The 22,335-nt window shown below is 48.5% G+C and overlaps 3 protein-coding genes across 5 annotated transcripts in view; 1 reads left to right on the forward strand and 2 right to left on the reverse strand.

Annotated features, from left to right (window-relative positions):
- The window catches only part of LOC6617263 (zinc finger protein ush), a 49,195-nt gene extending 31,165 nt beyond the window's left edge, over positions 1–18,030 (forward strand). Inside the window, exons 1-8 of one of the 3 annotated variants that reach the window (XM_002041554.2) lie at positions 1,236–1,721; positions 3,132–3,176; positions 13,535–14,475; positions 14,546–14,940; positions 15,058–15,258; positions 15,363–16,749; positions 16,810–16,952; positions 17,018–18,030. In XM_002041554.2, the coding sequence (XP_002041590.1) occupies positions 1,700–1,721; positions 3,132–3,176; positions 13,535–14,475; positions 14,546–14,940; positions 15,058–15,258; positions 15,363–16,749; positions 16,810–16,952; positions 17,018–17,456 (3,573 nt within the window). In that variant the 5' untranslated portion in view covers positions 1,236–1,699 and the 3' untranslated portion in view covers positions 17,457–18,030. Of the gene's footprint in view, positions 1–1,235; positions 1,722–3,131; positions 3,177–13,534; positions 14,476–14,545; positions 14,941–15,057; positions 15,259–15,362; positions 16,750–16,809; positions 16,953–17,017 lie in introns of those variants that run through there. The other 2 variants (XM_032718176.1, XM_032718182.1) reach the window with 2 other exon arrangements.
- Positions 18,031–18,938: 908 nt separating this feature from the next.
- On the reverse strand, positions 18,939–20,078 carry LOC6617264 (SUMO-conjugating enzyme UBC9-B). Its single transcript, XM_002041555.2, has 2 exons — positions 19,924–20,078; positions 18,939–19,844 (listed from the first exon to the last, which is right to left on the reverse strand). Exon 2 carries the CDS (start codon positions 19,742–19,744, stop codon positions 19,265–19,267), a length of 480 nt encoding a protein of 159 aa, XP_002041591.1. The 5' UTR covers positions 19,745–19,844; positions 19,924–20,078; the 3' UTR covers positions 18,939–19,264.
- Positions 20,079–20,367: 289 nt separating this feature from the next.
- LOC6617265 (minor histocompatibility antigen H13) lies at positions 20,368–22,119 on the reverse strand. Its single transcript, XM_032718220.1, has 3 exons — positions 21,810–22,119; positions 20,886–21,736; positions 20,368–20,824 (listed from the first exon to the last, which is right to left on the reverse strand). Exons 1-3 carry the CDS (start codon positions 22,017–22,019, stop codon positions 20,716–20,718), a joined length of 1,170 nt encoding a protein of 389 aa, XP_032574111.1. The 5' UTR covers positions 22,020–22,119; the 3' UTR covers positions 20,368–20,715.
- Positions 22,120–22,335: the final 216 nt, after the last annotated feature.

The following is a 22,335-nucleotide window of genomic DNA, read 5'->3' on the forward strand; positions in this document are numbered from 1 at the left end:
CCAACAGACAACAACAAAATCGGCAGGGGGAGGGTGATGGGTTGGTTATTCGTGGATATACCCCAATACATATGCATGTGTATATGTACATAGCCATGACGCTAGGCCACAACGCATGCGCAACATGCTGGCAACAGCTGATTACAGAGAGCGAAATGAGAGAGAGCGGATGAGAAGGAGATTGTTATCGCTGGGAAAGAAGAAAACATTTTTTTGCATCTGCAAAGTTGCCAGGGAAATGGAAATAAACCAAACGCCGATAGGAATCAGAGGCGGAGGTCGGTTGAGATGTAGATGGGGAGTGCCAGGAAGGAGCGAGAGAAAGAGTAGCAAAAGCAACATAAAAATAGATCTTGGTCGGGCGATAAGCTCGGAAGGAAAACCAAACCGAGAAAACGCCGAACAAAAGCCCCGAGAGCCAAAAGCTGCAGAATGATGATGGAGAGTTGATGGAGATGCAGATAGAAATGGCCATGTGGATGCGGCTGGAGGAGGTGAATGATAACCGATGGGGAGACCTGTGCGAGATCTCACTGTACCAAAAAAGAAACGCTTCAGTTTTAGAATGCACAACTCAAGTAAAAGTGTTGATCAGGCCGCAATTTAAGTGTAATTTAATTTTCTTAATTTGTTCGTTACCTACAAAGGAATATTTATTTATTTATAGTACCCTTACATACGCACCCCATTTCGCTCGGTGCATTCAGATACAGATACAGAGATACAATTAAACACAAAACGCTTATCACTAAGCAATAATCAGAATTCCATTAGCCGTAGACGCGATATCGCTGAAAAGCATCTCCCTCGCGCAAAGACCCACACAAGCACACCCTCTCGGAAAGTATCTTTGTATCTGTATCTGCTGCGCTCGGTGTTGGGTGTTCGGTGCCTCAGTGTTTGTGTATCCGTTCGCTGCTGGTTGGCTGGTTGGTTGGTTGGTTTTGGTTCTGTTTCTGTTTCTGCGATGTTATCTAAGCGCAGAGCTCGCCGCGCTGCGCTCCTTATCAGTGCTTTATCAGTTTTTGTTTCGAATAATTCCGAGGCGAGCGAAGGAAGTCGACCGCAGCAGAGAGTCTCGGCTAAGAGGTCTCGTCTTGTCCCCGCTCCGGCACAATATCTTATTTCAGTTGGCAGCGGACCGACCGACGAGCGAGAGAGTTTCTCGGCTGCTGATACGAATTCCAGTCCGAGTCCCGGTACCAGTTCGAATCCCAAAGATAAACAACTTTTGGCCCGGCGTCCCGGCATCAACAAACATCAGCTGTGCTGCGTCGTCATCGCATCGCCGCTCGGTTTGGCTCGCTCGGTATCTGTATCGGTTGTATCTGTATCTCACAGCGGCGCACGAAAATTTCATTACTCACCGCCGCACTCAGCCGGTCGGTCCGAGTCTCAGTTTGCTGTGAAACGCGGAGCAAGCAGCAACCACGAGCGGTACGCGGTACTCAAAATCGTCAGCGGTCGAGGGATTGAGAGCTACACTACGATACCGCACGTTCGTCATAACGAGAATTTGAATAATTGTATTACAGTGGGTAGTGAGTCAAAGAGAGTTCCCACGGGAAGTGACAACAAGATTGCCGCTTAAGTACGGCCCAAACCGAAAGATAGAAATGTGCAAGTGACAAAGTGAAGGAGCCACCAGTAAACCTGGATTATTTTCCAAGTGGATTACAATACACATATAGGGAAAACAATGCTTAGCAGCAATACAAGAGGTGAGAAATATTCAAACATAGTTTGAATAATAGCACAAAATATGCTTGAAGTTCTTATAATAAGAAAGTAAACTAGCATTCGACTTTTTACAACTACATTTCTGCGTATTTGATTTAGATGTAAACAAATTATTCATTCAATTTGGAATGTTTGTATATTTAAGTAATATTAAATTTGAGAGCTAATGCGAATGTATCATTTGTTATTAATGAAATTAAGCGAATATTGCAACATACATTGATAAACACACTTTGAACTCCAATCTGGCATCTGTAAATGAAAACCAGTGAAGCAATCATTTTTCAATGCGTAAATACTTAGACAAGTTACTCGCGATGATGCCAATTACAATCATGAACTCAAAATATTTGCAAAGTTATGAGTGGTGCTATTATAAGATTTTCATTTAAGCCACGTTTAGCCGATCGCGCTCAATTTCGTAGAGGCTCGAATCAACCTGCACGTCATGTGTGGGAGGATTACAAAAACTGAAAATCCCGCCAATTGCCATCGAAGCCAGCCTTTGGACCCAGCCAGAGAAGGGAACCGAAAATGAGCGGGGGGATGAGGGGATGAGGGGACGTGGGTCCATTCCCGCCTGTCCGACTTGTCCGACACTGTAGTCCAAGTCCAAGTCCGCATTTCGCGTCCATGGCAGCCAGCTTTCAGTTGCTTATCAGTCGCCTATCTGCGCTGTGTGGCTTCACATTCATTCCACGGCCTCAGTTTGGCCCGGCTCATATGTATCTGCATCTGTGAGTACGAGTATCTGTGTGTGCTGCGCTATCTACGATCTGCGGCGAGCGAAGTAGAGGAAGAGGCAGAGCAGAGGAGCTGAATTAAAACGAAGGAATTCTGCGGATTGTTGTTATTATTGTTATTATAATTCCTTGAAGTGAATAATCAGCGAAATATAATCAAAAATGAGAAAAACAACACAAAGCGGAGTGCGATGTGCAGGGAGGGGGTACTCCGTACTGGGTACTCTGGGTACTGTAGTTTAATCGAGTGGAGTGAAGGCTTGGACACCGGCCTCGCAACGAACCAGCCAACTACTGTGCGTAGTAAACTCAACTTAGCCAACAGAAAAAGATGCAAAGATACTGGGCAAAACAGAGAATGGGTGGACAAAAGCAAACAATGCGGCCCTCGCAGCAATTATTATCGCTTTTAAAGTGAAGCCATTTGGCTGGAACAATCTGCGATATATATCTGCAACTATTAGTCCGGACTATGCATAAAGTCCAAACCCTATATATTCACTATCACTTATTACATTTTTACTATCATAGTGTTGGGAATTCGCTTTAAACTACCTCTTAGGTATATAAGCTACAACTTAAAAGTATTTTGACATGAACAAGCAAACCTCGTTATCACTTTCAACTAACGTCAATCTCTGCTTTCAGGTGATTGTTCCGATACCGCAGAAGAGATGACCGTCGACAGCAGGGGTAAGGCGACTTTAGATATAAGTGTATGCATAGGAAAATCCTTCTCAAAGTAGGGCACATCCTGCCGCCTGTCCGTTGTCCTTTTGTCCGCCCTTCAATCCGCGATAAGTTTGCAGCTTAAACGAAATGGGCGAACGCCAAAAAATAAATTCTTATCTGTTCGAATGCAGGAAACAGGCGAGTGTGGCCATCCCTTTCTGTCTATGGCTGCCTCCCTCTGACAGACATAACCCGTTAATGCCCAATAATGAATAATAAATCCCGATGTGTGTAGACCCAGTAATTTGAACCCATTCCTGGCCTTGACTGCTGGCTGCTGATACTCTGCCAATAAAAATTTAATCCAGAAAAAGATGAAGACGAGAGCTCTCTAATTTAATACAATTTTTATCAGTGCAGTGCCACTGTTTCCATTCCCCTTGGCCTCCTGCGGTTTTTCTGATTCTGACACCTCAGACCCTGTGAACCCGTTCGTGAAAGGATGCGGGGGGGTTAGTCACAACCCTCGTTTCAGTCCCTTCGATGGACTGCAGGAAATGACAACGGGTCGGGTCTGCCTCTCGCTCGCACTTATTATTTGTAACCCCCTGGCCAACCAACCCATCCCCTCGGGCTGAATTTTGACTTCACTCCGACATCATTGGCATCAATTTCATATCACTTCATAATCATCAGCAATGTCAACGTCATTGAGACGATGTCTCTGACCCGGCCACCACAACCCTTCTGAGCTGGCCAGGAGCGGTCTGTCGCTTAGCTCTCCGAATTCAATGTATTCAGTTGATAAAGGATGGTAATAAACCACGAGGATTATCGCCAAGTGGATGGGAGTTTATGGGAATTTATCAGTACAGCTCTATTTTACCGTTACTTTTAACCCCGATTATTAGATTATTAGGTGTGTTTAGGGCTAACTTAATTAATATTCCGTGACGAAGTCTCACAAGGGGTCTCTATTATTTTCCAATAATAAGTGAACAAAGTTGTACGAGTGTATCCTCTTTTTGCGTCCAACCTCTAACAATGAATTTCCAGATTATCCCATAATACATTGGACAGTTAAATCCGTTATCTAAAACCTAAACTCCGCTCCTGCGCTTTTTGGCTCGACATTCCGCACCATTTCGCTGCCATCTCGAGCATTCATCATTAATAATCCCCCGAAACTGGCGGCAATTGGAGCAGGGCATCCCATCCTCCATCCTCCCTCTTCCCAGCTTCCTCCTTCCGTTGCCCTCAAAATCTCAGCCCTTCCACGTGGCGCTTTTTGTGCTGCGTCAGTGAAAGATTTCCAGCAAACGAACACGGGACCACCAAGGCCAGATGGCACCGGGTGGCGGGGAGCACTCGAGTGGCCAGTGGGCGTAACAGTTCGCCTAAAAAGTGGGCGTTTGTCTGGACTAATCTTTATCTGGCTGTTGACACTCCATGGCGACGCCGAGCGACCGAAGAGCCGAGTTGGCCAGTCAGCCAACAACATTGTGGGAAGAAGCGTGTGGTATTCCTTCGGCATGCCCTCCTCCCAGCATTCCTACTTTTTTGGCCAATGATTGGGTTGCCGCACTTTCTAATCGGCTAGTTGGGTTAGTTAAATTAGTGGCTGTGGCCACTTTCGAGATACTCAAGGAAAATCCTTGATCGATACTAAGTACAAAAATCAATGGGATAAATTACTTAGAAGAGTATCTTGTTGACAAGCATCAAGTATCAATCAGCTATTTTTATGGAAGATCTTTGCTGTAGGGTATTTCACATTCTGTATGACCCTGCCTTGTGTCATGCTGGTTTTTCTGAGTCCGCCCCTCTTGATGTTTGTTTGTTTGTGGTCGCTTTTGCTGCTGTTTGAACGCTCCCCTCTCTTCACATTTCTTCCTCACTTGCTGGTGAATCTGGTGTATATGGTGTATCTGGCGATGATGATGATGACGTTGCTCACTTTTGGCGCTCTTCAGTTGTTGTTGCTCCTGTGCAATGTACTGTAAGCGCATCTCCCTGGCCCCGTATGTGTGTGTGCTCGTATCTGTGTATCTGTGAGCGCCTTTCTGTGTGTTTGGTTTTTATCTATGAAATTCATGAATGCTTCGGCTTATCTTGCAGAATTGCATACTTGCAGCCCAGGCTCTCCCCATTTTGGCCTGGCTTTTTGGTTGGCTGCTCCTCTGTAGTGTGCAGTGTGTTGTCTGCTGTTGGCTGTTGGCTGGCTTCTAATGGCGCTAAGTGGTGACCCCCTCGCTGCCCACTCCAACCACCCCAATCCTCTCTAATGGCATTTTATCTATGGCATAATTTTTTATTATGTCTCCCTCTGTGGCCGCGCTGTTGGCTTAATGACAATCCAGCCAAACCGAACCGAAAACCGAACCGAAACGAGCCACACAGACAGCGAGTCAAATTGTTAGATAGCTTTTCGGCATGTAATTAATCATTTGACAAGGTTCAAGCTTCGCGGTGCGAGACGCAAGGTTTCCCTATCTCCATTTTTTGGGGCTCTTGTTTATGCGGGAAGCATTGCAATTGCTGCGGGCCAAAAGCGAGTGCAACAACAAAAACATCGACAGCAGCGGTAATCGAAAAAAAAACCATTACACGGCGCTCGGCCTTATCAGCTGCGTTCCATCAACACACAGCCCTTACCCCTTACTTGAGCCCGCTTTCTTTATCCTTGCCAGAGAATATCAAGCATACGACATGTGGGCTGGCGTAAGTGCACTATAAAACAGTGAGAAAAGTTCATGTTTGGTGCTTACTATTTCCCCGACTTATGAGTGGAAATATAAAGCTTTGAATGGCCTTTTTCGATCCATAAAATTGTGGTGTCGGGATTTCAGAGAGCCAAATACATTTTATACTATTTTAACAATAAATTACCACCAAGAAGAGGTTCCCTTTCGGTTGCGATGAAATATTGAGAGGAAAAGAAAGAGCACACTGAGAGAAAAGTTATTGTAATAACATAACAAATAAGGTGATCTTTAACTAGTGAAGCTATGCTATTCAGAGTAACATTTGCAGGTTTGGGAATAATTTCTCTGCCAACTCCAATTTGCTGTCCAATGGGGAATCTCATTATTATTCTATAGCATTTTCAAATAATTTTCTCTTGATTTTTTCCGTTGTGTGTGTGGATAGCTAAAATAGCAGCCTCGTAATCCTTTTTGCGGCGTGGCATTTATGAAATGTATTTCCACCTTATCGCTGGCCACAGATCGCAGCTGGTGGTCCTGCCGCTGCTCCTGTTGCCTACATCCCCCCATGACCCTTGGCCCTTGGATTCAGATGATGATGATGATGATGAGTTCGACTTGGGGGCTTTGGTCATAAAATGCTCGCATCAAGTCGAAGGAAAGTCCTTTCTGCCTTGTCCTTGCGGTTGCGCAGACAAAGGAGTCGGCAAACGGAGGAACAAGGACCAGGGGTTGGTCTCACTTTTTTGCGGTGGCCATAACACCAAGCGCAATCCTTTGGATAAATTTTCTTATCTTTGCCGACCAGACGACGATATTATTTTTAATACAACAACCGAATTTGTATGTTTGTGTGCGAGGGTGGCTCGTAAATGTGCGTGTGTGATTTATGCAGTAATTTTATATATATATGTATATAGCAAGCATTACAAAGCTCTTTATCATTCGGCCAAAAATAAAGAATTCTGTGGAAACGGATTCTGTGCCCCAATAAAATTTGAATTTCGCTTGGGGACGAGCTCTAATGGCTTGACCGTCGCTTTAGGAGTAACCTCAAGACTTATGGGGATTGTGTTTCCCCTTACTTTTAAAGTCTTTTCTACAGTTTCTGCAAAACTGGAACTGGTTTTCTTTCAGATAACACAAAGCTACTAAATTATTTAAATATTATATGTAGCATATGTTTCATTTAACAATTTAAACACGGGCAAGTTAATCTTTGCCGTTGTACTTTTAGATCGCTCTAACCACTTAAATCGATTTAGGTCTTGATTGAGAAATCACATTGAGCAGGGACACACATCTGTCAATCAATTAGCTGCATGTCAGCACGCCGTCTTTTCATCCTTTGAATTCCTTTTCTTTTGCTCGTCATCTGAGTTGAACTTGGATTTCCATTAACCCCTTTCACCAGCCACCCCCTGATATTTTCCCACACGCTCATGGCTGTTTATATTTGGCTTTTAGCCGTTTTCCGAATGCTACACTAGCGCTCGAATGACCCTCGTCATTGATGTTGATGATGCTGATTGCTATTGCTATTGCCTTTACTTTTTCCCGCTGTTTCCGATGACTGCTTATTTGTACAAATCCAGTGCGAAATTCAATCAGCAAGCGAAGCGCATAAATCGAATGGAAGCCAAATCTAAGGGATTTGTCAAGTCAGTGCTGTGTGCGCGATATTGGCTACTGAATGTCGATTTTAAGGTAGGGAAAATTCACAACATCAGGCTTAAGTTTTAAAAACAATTTCGGAGCTCATTACAAGCTGTTAGCCGGCACTTGCTTCCATCATCTCCAAGTTGCCGCTGTGGGTGCTCCCAGCATATATGGCTTATTTGCTGCCTGTCACTCACTTGGCTACCTCCCATCCGGCACTTCTCCGCACTCCAACCTACTCCGACGTACCCAACTCACCCAGCGAGTGGTGCAGCCCTCCGATCATCCCATCCTCATCCTCATCCTCCAGCCCTGAGCCCTGGTCCTTCGTGTTGGCCTGGCTACCATTCTGCCTCCTTTCGGCTCCATTCCCCAGCTCAAAGCCTGCGCCACACAGACGCACACACTTTTTCGGGGCCTAATTGGTAGGTAATGATGTGTCTGACTCGCCGCTTTGTTAGTCAGTCCAGGCGGTGCACTGGACAAATCGATTCTACAATCGCCTATCAACAAAGTTTTTTGTTTATTTCTGTACTTCTGTACTTGTAGTCCGTGCAAGATGGGCTTAGATCATCTAACGTACTAGAAAACTGCTTCACTCATGCTTAACACTGCCAATATTGTTTGCATCAACGCCCAATTTCTCCATGTGTACAACCAGGTTGCGTGCCCTTTGCTGCGCTGCCAAACGGGCTGGCAGTTAAACTCCGCCAGGGACTGGAAGCGGGCACCCAACTTGGAATTGAAGTTGGACTTCTTGGACTCCTTGGCGGCCTCTGGCTTTGTAGTTGGCTAACTGCCTGTTGTTGCTGTTGTCGCTGACTGCGCGCATCTTGTTAGCAAGTCGCCCCCTTTTCTCTGCCCCTCCCCATCGGCGACTCGTGCTGTGGGGTCCTTTACTTTGGCTCCTTTTCAGTTTGTGAACTGGCCGTGCTCCCCTCTTTTTGGGAATTCCATTCCCATTCACACAGCTTGCGGGCAATTTTCGCGCCTCTTTAATTTACTGCTGAAAAGAAATGCCAAACCCTAGTGCTCCGTTTTGTTGCTGTTGTCGTGATTGCTTGATGAACACATCAAAAGTCATCAGCACAGGATGAAAAAAAGAACGGAGCAATGAAGTCAACACAATGCCAGACACGATTTTGGACTTGCCACGCCCCGCCGCCTCCTGCTGCTATCACGAACTGCACAGCAGTAACAGTAAAAGTAAAACAGTCGAAAGAAACAAGCTGTTGCCGTCGTGTCTATAAGGGAAAATGGCCCGAATGGAAATGGTCGCAGGCGGGGGAACAGGAACATCACAATTGAATTGTGACTTCTTGGGGCAGTTGTCAGTGCTTGATTGATCTGCAGAAAGCGTGATTTGTTTACAGCAATTGCGAATGTTGCTGCGGTGGCATGTTGTTGCTGGTCGAAGTTCAGCCGATGTTGCTGCTGCTGCTGCTGCTGCCATTCCCACTATCGACCGATGGTAATCGAAGAAAGCGACATTTATGCAAATGCCAGGTTGTTTAATAAACGCAAATTATGAGCCCGGCAGCAACATGTTGCAGCAACAGTCGATGGCAGATTAGCGACATTCATACTTGCACTTGGGTCAATTTAAATTTGTGCAACAGTGGCAGCACGGCACGGCAGCAACTCCTTGCCGCAGCAGCACATGAGATTGTGGGAGCAACAGGCAGCATTATTGTGTTCGGCCAAGATCGCAATTGATCAGTGTGTTGGTGCTGGTGTTGGTGTTGCAGTTGCAGTTGCAGTCGCTGTTGCTGTTGCTGCCCGACGACAGCGGTTGCTGCTGTGCTGGTGCTAATGCTAGTGCTTGTGCTTGTGGTTGTGCTTGTGTTGCTGCTGATCAAGCGATCAAGCACCGCAGCCAGAAACAATCGGCGCTGAGCGTGCTCACACGAAATTTTCCAGTACTGCGACAATTTCCATGCCCCCAGCCGCTGCCTTGTTATCAGCGCGCCATGCAACAGCAACAGCGACTGCAGCCCAGGCAAGAGCAGCAACACATCTCAACAGTTGCATCAATTGCTCAACATTGAACTCTGGGCATGGGCCCAGACGATCACCCCTCCCGGGGAGCCCCGTCGGCCGCCCCTGCCCCAGGACCTTGTATCATTTGCACGTTTTTTAATTAAGACATCAAAAAGAGACTTTGACTTGGGCGATTTCAAGGAATTGCCTGCCGTCTGTCTTTGTCTGTGGCTTGTGTTTCGGATTCTATAGATCGAAGATATAGTACCACATGGGTTGGACTACAAAAACAGTTGAGGTGCACATGATAGAACTGCAGAGTAAAGTTTGGGAACACCAATTGGTTGGTATAGGGTATGATGGGGCTTTGATACCTTACAATAACATACTTGACTGGGTAATAAACAAGCTTAGGACATCGAAAGCCTATTATTTTGACCACAAGTGTATGCATTCTCCCACTCCCACAACTGCAAGCTCTTAATCTGATCCCTCCCGTGACATCAGCAACTTGAGTTGAACCAAATGAACTAAATTAGTTTCGCTCGGAAAAGGAACTTCTGTCCGAAGCTGTTGGCTTGAATTGGGCGATAATGCGACGAGAGGAGCAGAAGAGTGCAGCAGCCAAAGGTTGAAGAGGAACCAAAATTGCTTATCCTCGGATCAAAGGAATTTTACTCTCCGGGTTCCCATAGAGACAACCGAAAGAGGTGCTGACTGCAGGAACAGAGCCAGGAATCGAAGTTGAAGCTGGCGGAAAAGAGCAGTGGATTCGGCGAGCAAATCACGAATAGCTTGGGAGCCCCCAAGATATGAGAATGTTGATTATTTACACGGACACACGGCGCAAGAACAGATCGGCTAAGACTTCTCCGCCTCATTTCTTCCTACTGGCCAAGTGTGAAGTGAAATGAAATTTGCGAACTTTGCGCTCTTTGCATTCGTTTCCCGGCCGCAGAGGGGCCTTCTTTTCCTTGATTAATAACAATTGATAAGCGCGGAGTTGGCCCAGAGCCCTGGCTGCATCCCCGAGCTGCTGATGGCGTTGATTGCCCGTGCCAAGTCCCGTAGTCCCAGGTCCACCGTCCGCGGTCTGCAGTCCACTTGGAATCGCAGCCTCAGCCCCGGAAACCCAAGGCAAGGTGGCAAAATTTCGCGCGAAAATGAAGATTTCTCTTATCACAATTGGCAGCTGCAGACGTTTCCCCCATTGCTTTTTTCATTTTGGGCTCCTCACTCACGTTTTTCAATTTCTGTTCTCCCGCCAAAAAATCCCGATCATCGATAGCGACGGCAGAAATTTGTTTAATTATACTCCATTGGGGTTTCGGAGACAGTAGTTCCCGCTCATTTCGTCTGACTAATGAGTAAGTGGAGCCGCCAGGCAGAAAAGGTTTTAAAAATCACAGAGTATCATTGGCAGTGGTCCAGGTTTAAGTCCCAAGCACTACTAATACGCCTTCAGCGACCTCTAAGTGCTGACCCAGCCAGACGCACTGGCGACTTGCTCCCGAGATCCTAGGCACCTTTGATTCGTTCCCTCGTTGGCCACCAGATCTTCAGAAAGATCTACCAGGGATTGCCAGTTTCGTTTGCGGGTTAACTGACCCCGAAACGATTAGCAGCGACGGCGGTCCGCGGGTTGAAAGCCAGCGACAAATGAACAAAGGGTCGATCCTGGGGATCTGCTCCTTCATTTGGCTCCCCTCCACCTCTTTTCCTGGCCGAGATCGGGACCTGGGCCAAATTGTTCGATTGTTTATGGCTGCCAACAACGCCCACCGAGTGAAGTTGCCAAGTGAGAAACCAGCAACAATCATCTGGCGGCTGATAAAGTGCCAGGTATCCCCGGCCCACATGCACCACCTTCCCTCACCCTTCCTTCCTGTATGTTTTTGTTGTGTCGCTTATCGGCGAGGATCGATCGCAGCTCCAGCAAGAAGAAGAGAAGAGAGACCTGACGCTGAAGACGGCGGCGAGCTGATTTAACAAATTGATAAACAATTGTTGGCGTTGGCCGCAGGGGGGAGATGCGCGGAGATGCCCGGGGAATCCCCCTCGCCTTCCGCACAAAAGGTGTGTGGGGCGGCGTAACGTTACGAAATGGCTAAACAAACGATCGCCCGATCGCAATTTCAGCGAAGACGGCTTGTTCCCAGATCCCAAATCGATTTCGTATGCGAATGCGAATGCGTAGCCTTGAAATTCCGTGCACTTGGGCATACAACTGTGAAAGGTCTACCATACTAAAATATGTTGTTAATATAATTTTGCCGAACTAATATAAAAAGCCATACACATTTCAAATAGATTGTTTGGTTCGAGAATTCGAAATAACTATGTGTATTTCTCCATTTGAAACCGCCTAGTCTGGAGGTTTGCAAGAGATTTTGGGGCTCAGAACCGAATCCGCACAACAATGGAAAAGAGGAGAGGGTGTTGGGATGGCACTCGCGAAACAATCGCTGGAGGAGATCTGCTCCACCAACTGGTGAGCCGCCGAGCCGAGAGATCCCGGCCCAGCCTAATCCTGGGCGGCAGAGGCAGCTGTCGCTGGGGGCAGAGCTAGGGACTCCGAGCCAAGAGCTGGGCACCCAGGCCAGAGCTGCAGCAGAGACCCAGCCAAAAGCCATTGTTAGCTGTTAGTCTCCCGTTCGCACTCTATCGGCGCTCGGCCATCGCTCTGCCCTTCTCTTCGCGGAGGCCTCTTCGCCCGGACAAAACACTTTACGTGTGCGGCTTATCGCCACCCAATCGAAGGCAATAAATATCATACAAATAAGCAGAATGCCTCGGAATGCCAGCAGAGCCCTTTATTTTTGAGGGGCAGGGTGAAGCGATTCTTCTAACCGATTGCTCACGTGCAGAATTGTGTGAATTCGTGAAAAATCGACGGCGGCAATTAGGGCGGGCCGTCAATAGTTTGGCAACAGTTGCAACATTTGTTGCAGTGGCAGCGGCAGCAGCATCACAAACAGCAGCAGTCAAAAGACTCAGGCAACAAACTTGGTCTGCACAGCGAGAAATTGGGCTTGCTTTGCGAGCTTTGAAAACATAGCTATTTAGTCTGGTAATACGAGGAGAACAAGCAAATATATCAAATGTTTCTCTCATGAAGCTTTTCTTTGGACTTCGTCGATTTTCTGTGTATAAGTCTCTCTTGTTTTCCCTACTTGTCGGAGTCGCTCTGGATGTGCTGACATTTCAATAGCCATCAATTGACAGGTCAACGCGCATCCTCTCCAGTCTCCCATCCTCAAAGGAAATGCATGGACGAGGGGGGACTCCACAAGGGGGGCCTTTGGGAGCTGGAGCCCGCACGAGCAGGGTAAATGTTCGCTCCGGTCGAGATGTCGAATTTCTGGCGAAGCGAGATGCAAACTGCAAACTGCGACGCTTATCCGGCGACTCCATCTGCATGCCATGTGTGTGCCATGTCCACGTCCACTTCCACTGTCCGCCGCCATAATCTCGGCCAGCATCGCCGTTGGTCGTTATAATATTTCGCCGTGGCCAAAACAGAAACAAATCAGATGTCAGTTCGGGATTCTGGCCAACTTCGAACTTTTGCAGCGATCCGCGGTGCCTAATCATCAGTGACCACCATGGGCTTTTCTTTTCCCCTGCCCATCTCCTTCCATTTCCACCAGCGTTTTCCACGTAAGAGATGGCCACAGTGGATAAACTGCCCCTGCTCCTCCTGGGCAGCAGCCTATGCAACCAACTCTTGTCGCATTGTTTTCACAGCTCTGACCACTGACAATTTGTTCGATAATAATTGCCAAACCAGCTGTCTGACACATAGATTCCTCATGGGCAGCGGATGCAAGAGATTGGATGCCGCAGTTGCGGATTCCGCGAAGCCAATTTGAGGCACTAAACTGCCATGTAACTGTCTGACCCCGGAGGAAATTCTCAGGCTTGCTTGAGATAAAAATTGTGTATAAAGTCCTTTTGTACACATTTAGCTCAAATCGTTTTTTTTCTACTTGTGGTTAATAAATATATTGATGCATTTGGGCTAATTCTTTGCAGATTCCAAAGATCTGAGCACTCAGGATATAGGCGAGCAGAAGCAGCAGCAAATGGAGGACCAGCTGGAGGATCAGTTGAACGATTCCAGAGACCCCCAAAACAACAATAACAATATCGATGACGACGGTGATGAAGACGCTGAGTTTGAGGAGCCAGAAAAGGCCAATTCCCAACAGGATCAGGATTTGGGAGAGACAGAGATGGAGCAGGACCATGATCTTCAGCAGGAGGAACAGCAGGAACTGCCTGCAAACAGCCCAAGCACTCCGCCCAGGAGTCCCAGCTCTCCCCAGCTGATTCCCAAGCTGGAACAGCCCGCCACGCCGCCCTCGGAGCCAGAAGCCTCTCCGTGCCCCTCACCCTCGCCATGTCCCACGCCCAAGTACCCCAAAGTGCGTTTAAATGCGCTCCTGGCCTCAGATCCTGCCCTTAAGCCAGATGCCAAGGAGCTGACCCTGCCGGACTCTCGTCTCCTGGCTCCTCCGCCACTCGTCAAGCCGGACACGCAAGCGCAACCGGAGGCAGCAGAGCCTCTGCTGAAACCAGCCAGATTTATGTGCCTGCCCTGTGGGATTGCATTCAGTTCGCCCTCCACTCTGGAGGCCCATCAAGCCTACTATTGCTCTCATAGAATTAAGGACACGGACGAGGCGGGCAGTGATAAGTCAGGGGCAGGAGGATCGGGAGCCACAGCTGGCGATGCAGCAGGGTTGACAGGGGGCTCCGCCGAGCCACCAGCCAAAATGGCCAGGACAGGAAAGCAATATGGCTGCACCCAGTGCTCCTACAGCGCCGATAAGAAGGTATCCCTAAATCGCCACATGCGCATGCACCAGACTTCGCCAGCAGCTCCCACACTGGCCGGCTTGCCAAGTCTCCTCCAGAACGGAATAGCGCCGCCGGGAGTTACGCCCAATCCGATGGAGGATAGCTCTAGTCAAGTGAGTAAAGTGTTGAGGTGCCAGTTGCCCCTTTAGTCGCAAGCTAATGATAAAAAAATCCCCTCCACAGCAAACCGATCGCTACTGCAGCCACTGTGATATCCGATTCAACAACATCAAGACCTATCGAGCGCACAAACAGCACTACTGCAGTTCGCGGCGACCAGAGGGCCAGCTCACGCCCAAGCCAGACGCCTCTCCGGGAGCAGGTACCGGGCCGGGTTCCGCAGCCGGATCCATAGGAGTATCTGCCCAGGCGGCTGCGCCCGGCAAGCTGAGTCCGCAGGCCAGGAACAAGACTCCAACTCCCGCAATGGTGGCCGTCGCAGCTGCAGCAGCGGCTGCCGCTGCCTCCCTTCAGGCCACGCCGCATTCGCATCCACCTTTCCTGGCACTGCCCACCCACCCGATCATTATTGTGCCCTGCTCGCTGATCCGTGCAGCTAGCTTTATTCCAGGCCCACTGTAAGTTTCCAGGGGAAACATCCCTAAATTAGATCCATATGCATTTTAGGGTCGTGTTGAAACAATGTATATAACATAATTACTTATTTGACTGAACTATTACATTTTTATGTGCAGGCCCACGTCGAACTCGGGAATCGTAAATCCAGAAACCACCTGTTTTACCGTGGACAACGGAACGATTAAACCACTGGCCACTGCCCTAGTTGGCGCCTCCTTAGAACCCGAACGCCCCTCAGCTCCATCATCTGCTGCTGAGGCCACAGAAGCCAAGAGCAGTCCTCCGGAGCCCAAGCGAAAAGAGGCAGGGTTAACTAGGTTAGTTCCTATAAATATTTGTGATTCACCCATCAGATAAGAGTTATTACTATGGCTAATGATGAAAACCACTGAATAACGCAAACTCTTTTTACTATCTTCAGAGAATCTGCGCCTCTCGATCTCTCGCTGCGTCGATCGCCAATCACCCTGAATTCGCTTAGCTTGCAGCAGCGCCAACTGAGGTATGCTCTCTTAGATGTGGAGGAAGTACTCCTTGCCGGCGCAGGAACGGGCAAGGAGAACGTTGAGACTTCGAGAGGAGGTGGAAGTGTGACTCCCGAGCAGATCGTTTGTGCTCCCTCCCTGCCGAGCAGTCCTTCGATGAGTCCCTCGCCCAAAAAACGAGCCATCAGTCCACGCAGTTCCGGGGCTGGTAGTGCCTCCTCCATGTCACCACCTGGTCTCAATGTGGCTGTTCCCCATCTGCTCGACATGCGCTCCATGCTACCTGCGGACTTTGGACTCTCCGAGTCGCTGTTGGCCAAAACCAACCCGGAACTGGCTCTGAAACTGGCGGCGGCAGCGGCCGCAGCTGCTGTGGCGGGCAGTAGTGGAGCAGCAGCCTTTCCGCCCTCCTCTCTTCCTGCCCAAACTAGTAGTGGTAATCCTGGCAGTGGAGGATCGGCAAGTGGTGCCCAGCAACCTCAGATCTATGTGAAAAAGGGCGTGTCTAAGTGCATGGAGTGCAATATTGTGTTCTGCAAGTATGAGAACTACTTGGCACACAAGCAGCATTATTGCTCGGCAAGAAGCCAAGAGGGTGCGAGTGAAGTGGATGTCAAGTCGGCCGTTTCACCATCCATCGCTGGAGCAGCAGGACTAGGAGCCTCGGGGGCAGAGGCTGCTTCTTCTGTGGAAACCACACCGGTGGCATATCAACAGTTGATCTGCGCCGCCTGCGGAATCAAGTACACTTCCCTGGACAACCTGCGAGCCCATCAGAACTACTATTGCCCCAAGGGAGGAGCAGCTGCTGCCCCCGCCGCGACCCCCACGGATCCCGGTCAGCTGGGCATGCCAAAGGAGAAGTGCGGAAAGTGCAAGACATTGCATGAAATTGGTCTGCCTTGTCCACCACCCATTGCGAATCCTCTCGTAGCGCCGACAGCGAATGCGCAACCCGCCTCCAATAGTCTGAACAAGTGTCCTGTTTGCGGGGTAGTGAGTCCCACAGCAGCACTGGCCAAGAAACACATGGAGATGCACGGAACAGTAAAGGCCTACCGCTGCAGCATCTGCCAGTATAAGGGAAACACTCTTCGCGGCATGCGCACCCACATTCGAACCCATTTCGACAAGAAGACTAGCGACGTGAACGAGGAGCTATACATGACTTGCATCTTTGAAGAGGATGTTAGCGCGCTGAGTCAGGAGCTGGTTCCTCCAACAGGGGCATCTACCACAACTGGACACGATTCCATGGATCATCCCTCGCAGATGTTCAACTGTGATTACTGCAACTATGTCTCCACCTACAAGGGCAATGTGGTGGGTACTCATTTTTATTGCTACCAGACCAAAGAACTAACAATAGTTTTTTCCTCACAGCTGCGCCACATGAAGCTGATGCATCCCCATGTGGCCATCAACTCTCCCTCCATTTCCCCCGACACCAGAGATCAAGATGTGACTTCCAACCCCACTACCAACCAACACTCGAATTCAGATGGATCCAACGGTGAAGCAGCCATGTAAGGATGCCAGCAAATTATCTAAATTCTTACTACTATATATGCTCTAACTTCTTCGTCCACAGCTTCCACATTAAATCGGAACCTCTGGATCCACCGCCGACTGTGAATCTGGTGCACGAGAACAACAACTCGCCAATCGCCACGCCACAAATTAAGGCTGAGCCAATCGAAGTCGGAGCGGATGCTGCGCCCGGCGGGCTGGTTCCGCCGATGACTTCTCCGCTGGGAAACAGCAGCAGCGTGGCTGCAGCAGCAGCTGCCGCCGCCGAGGTGATGAAGAAGTACTGCTCAACCTGTGACATATCCTTCAATTACGTGAAGACCTACTTGGCCCACAAGCAGTTCTACTGCAAAAACAAGCCCATTCGCCCCGATGCCAACGACAGCCCCAGTCCGAATCACCTAGGCGGAGGCGTTGCCGTGGGCCTGGGCATTGGCGGCCTGGTCGGCGGACACGGCCAGCAGAAGAACAAGGAAAACCTGCAGGAGGCGGCCATTTGAGAAAGCCAGCTGCGGTGGGAGGCGCAGCGCAAACAGCTGGAATGGTATTACACGTGCTTCTAAGCAGCAGCCCAACCCAATCGAAACTAATCGAATCCTAGCCTCCTTTAAAATGTACACTATCCAAACCGCAACCAACAATCGACGACAGTATTCCCGGAGAATCTCCCGTCGCTGCCCTCCACTTCCAACGCCACTTGGGGACTGACTCCTTCGACTTACCGATCGATAGAAGTAGATATATACACCGTACTCCCATACATATACAGTACACCTAAAGGAATAACACATAGATACTTAGGTACACTAATTTAGGCGCATACCCATTAAGTGGGAACCATGACATATAATGCATGCCAAAGCTTACCACTTAGACAGAAATTAAATCGAGGGCGAGAAACTACAAGTTTGCAATGGTCTGCGGAGTAGGAGGCGAAGTATTCCAATGTAGATCCAATACTATAATGTAAATTACTCGCGGTTCCCCGTAAAGCGAGCTATTCTAACTGTGTAATTTAAATGAGTACATTATTTATTAAGTGTGTGCGACAATAAAAATAATTAATTTATTCAATATGAAATATAGTTAAATTAGTATATAAAGGACTTTTAAAGTAAAATCTAAAAAATTTGAATTCAACGGAAGGTTCGAGTGCTGCCAGGTCAGCGAAAAATGGTATGTCGACATAGTTGCCAGAAATTAAAATATGATCACCAATCGGGCATATAACCGGATCAATAAAAAAAATTTTGTGGCATCCCTAATAAAATAACCGTTAGATTAGACCAGGCAACAAAGAGATCAGCTGATCGTTGGAAGCCTACTAGAAGTTCTGTTCGCCTGGTACTCAGAATAGAGCATGCCCACCAAAACCGAGTATTTGGAATCCTGACGGTGGATTTAAAAACACCTTCTTCACGCTTATGCTCCCCTGGTAATTCAGTTCAAAAAATATAAGAGCATCCTCGGAAAAATAATAAATTTAGCTGTCAGTATACCGGTTTCTACAAATTGAAGTACCAGGCGAACATAAATCTCAGCAGATGTCTTAAATGGGTAATTTTCAATATGGCGGTCTCGTTGGAAGTGAACCGTTAGCTGGAAGCTACAAGAAGCTAATGCTACCAGATCGGCCAAAAAAATATTCATAGTAATGTTGGCGGACTTGCCAGATGAGCTGAAAAAGTTGGAAAATGTGACCAGCTTCATGTGTCTAAAAAATGCAATAAAATAGAAAAGTAAAACTGGAGTGAGCGAGTTTTTAAATAAAATAGTTACGGATTAACAAATAATAAGTAATAAGCACAAAGAAAGAACTTTATATGCGCCCATAATTCGAGCAATAAGCATTTAACAGCTGCATAGCTGTGCCGACCAACAAGTTCTCGACCGACATACGTAGGGAAAACCTTTCCGCTTTAAAATGCCTAAGCTTTTACAACTAATACATTTTTATTGAAATTACATAGGTTTGTACGTAGTACTTGCGGTACAAAATAGCCCATAGAATAATCGGCACCTGCACCCAGAATGGAAGCTGCAATGGAGCGTCGAATTCTGGGTGCCACGTGGCCACTTTGGGCCCCATCGAAATAGGAGGACTTATTTGTATTTATTCAGATAGTACACGCTGGTAATTAAGCAAGTGCAGAACATTAAAAAATTAGATGCTTCGGGCCGCGGGGGCTATCCAAAATTAGTCGATTCTTTAAAAGTAAGTAGATGTGGAGAGCATTCCAAACAAACGCTTACCGGCTAAATGTGTGTATTTGTTAATGTCTATGTGGTAAAGGTGGCTGGAGCCCGACTACTCGGTGGCCGCCATGGCGCGGGCCTGGGCACGCACGCGCTTCTCGTACTCCAGTCGGTTCTGGCAGTAGATGGTGTAGGCCTCCGCCTGGGCCGGGTCCTTGATGTTCGGCTCGTTGAGGAGGTCCTGGATGCCCAGCAGGATTTGCTTGATGGTGATGGCGGGGCGCCAGTCCTTCTCCTCGTCCAGCAGCGACAGGCAGACGGTGCCCGAGGGATAGACGTTCGGGTGGAACAGCGGCGGCTCGAACTTGCACTTGGGCGGCGAGGTGGGGTAGTCGTCCTTGAAGATCATGCGCAGCTTGTAGAGCCCGCCCTCCCAGGGGGTGGACTTCTTGCCGGGAATGGCGCACTCCCAGATCATCAGGTTGAGGGTGCCGTCGGGGTTCTTGGCGGGTCGCGCGACGAAACCGAAGGGGTGATCCTTCCGCCAGGCCTTGCGCTCCTCCCCCAACCGTGTAATAGCAATGCCGGACATGGTCGCTGCTTGCTCGCGTCTCTACTGCCGACCGAACGTGTCCTCGAGTCCTGGATTTCTGCTAGCAATCCCACTTGGCCCTTTTTGCACGCGCGTCTGTCTGCGAATGTGTGTGTGTGGGTAAGTGGCCTGCGAGGGGCTTTGTCGCCTTATGGCGCGCTAATAGCGAGGGCACCTACCTCTCTGTTCGTCCTTGCGTCTCAAGTGGCTCCAAGCGAATTAGTTATATGCAATCGCTGGGGGAACTCGCACTTTTCGCAATTTTTACCGCAATTTTCAGGAATGAACGCTTGTGCTCGCTAAACGTATCAGTTTTTCAACACAAAGGGTCTCACTATTCGGTTATCGATAGTTAATGTGGCCGTGTATGAACAGTGGTATTAAAATACTGCATTTTTCAAAGTACTTTTGTTTGAAGTTTGAAATTTCAAATTTCTTTTCATTTTGGTAAGCTCAACTTAAAATGGATAAGGTGTTTTCTATTAAGCCGTTACATTCCTCAAAACCCCTACTCATTAAAAACTAGCTAAATTATACGTTAGAATTAGAATTTATTCGCATTACTGTTTACACAAATTACTGCATTAGTTTTAAGAAATGCAATGTAGAATTCGTAGTCAAAATTTCACTGTTTACAAAAATTGGAATATATTTGTATCTAAACTGTTCTTAAACATATACGCTTCCTGTGCGGAGCCACAGAAATATATGAAATACATATTTAAAATTGATTGCGTTAAAAAAGTCGAGAGAACATTTTCTACAATTATAACCTAACCGAACTAAATAAGATTGTTGTGCCTGGCCAAGGAACGTACATAACTAACTCAGTAAGTGAATCGTCTTTTGTAGCGGTGTTAGTCCGTATGGGCTATGGACTGCGGTAGATGGAGAAGCCATATAACGAAAGGAAGCTTGGCTAGCTGCAGAAGACATTTACGATGGAACGAGTGGGGAGCTTCCTCCCGGCTCTACTTGCCCTTCTTGGACTCCTTCTTTTTGCTGCCGGACGAGCTGGTGCCCTCGTCCTTCTCCTTCTTCTCCTTCTTTTCGGGCTTCTCCTCGGGATGATCTTCATAGCTGCAGAGGGGGCGAAAACGAGTTAGTTTCAATTCGAGCGCCCAGCGCAGTCCACACTTACGCAAAGAGCACCTTCAGCTCGCCACGAATGAGGGCCACCAGGAGGGGCGTGCCCATGCAGGCTGGCACCAGGTAGAGCAGGGCCGGCTGCGCGTGCTTGAACACATGCATCACAAAGATGGTGGCCAGCAGGCCCAGGAAGTAGGCGATCAGCGTGGAGTAGAAGTAGATGCGCGTCTTGCGCTTCTTGCTGTCGTCGAAGCGCAGCAGCAGGGCGATGAAGATGCCAGGAATGACGATGTCCCCCAGTCCCAGCATGGCGAAGTTCGAGGCGTTCAGGCCGTTCTCGATCAGGTCCTGGGGGAACACTAGCTTGATGGGCGCCTCGAAGCTCTTGGCCACGGTGACCATCACGTTGGTGCCGAATACCCAGAAGATGTCGTAGAAGAACAGGCCGCTCAGCAAGATGACGCCCGTGACGAAGTTGTTCAGGTGCAGCATCTCCACGCCGTTGATAGCGAAGGCCAGGCCGAACAGGTTGTTCGCGATCCAGTGCTTCTTAAGCAGGTACCACACTCCGATCACCGAGGAGATCACCAGGCAGACAATGTCGTGCGTGGAGAACTTGTAGTTCACGATGTCCTCCTTGTGCTTGCCTTCGCCCTTGGTGAACAGGATGTGAAAGGGAACCTTGGGCACGGCGGCGGGCATCAGCGAGTTGATCACCGGACTGAGCAGGTGCGCCAGAGCAATCACTCCCAGCACGAAGAAGTAGCCGGTGAGCAGGTAGTTGATGTGCACCTTCTGGAAGATTTTGAAGAACAGGTACAGACCGAAGAGGGCTGCCGACGCGATCAACGGGAAGTACATGGCGTCCTTCTTGGTCATCGTGTCCGCCTTCTCGCCCGTGGACTGCAGGGAGTGGGAGTGGGAATTGCGGGAAACATGTTAATCCCGGCTTGGGGGTCGAGTCTGCTCCACCTACCTTTTTCAGCTTGTGCAGCTTCACGGAGCGGATGGAGCCGAAGATGATGGGCAGCATGGCCATCACCACCAGGCTGCTGTAGGCCACCGCCATACCCTCCGGAGTCGAGGGCTTCTTCTCGGCCGGCGCCGACTCGTTCTTCGGTGTGTTCACATTCTCGATGATGCCCTTGATCACCTCCTTAACGGTTCCGATTACTTCCTCCGCCATGCTGTGGTGTCCAATCAAATCCGTTTCTGAAAATCGCCGGCTTGCGGGGGTGAATAACGAAATGACACGCAGCAGCACACGTCAACAATCTCCGTTATCGGTATCGCTGGTCATCGTCTGGGCCTATCGGACGCCCCGCAATATACCGACAATATACCACCCTCTGTAGGGTATGGTCGCACTGCCACCAATGAAAATATACAAAGCTTACCAAAAATATACCAAAACGGTTGAGATTCAAAAGTGAGAAGTCTGATTTGAAATTAGAGAATCCCGAATTTATTTTGTGAAAACCTGCAAGCTTATCAAGCTAATT

The sequence above is a fragment of the Drosophila sechellia genome, chromosome 2L, assembly GCF_004382195.2.
Source record: "Drosophila sechellia strain sech25 chromosome 2L, ASM438219v1, whole genome shotgun sequence".
Lineage (NCBI taxonomy): Eukaryota > Metazoa > Arthropoda > Insecta > Diptera > Drosophilidae > Drosophila > Drosophila sechellia.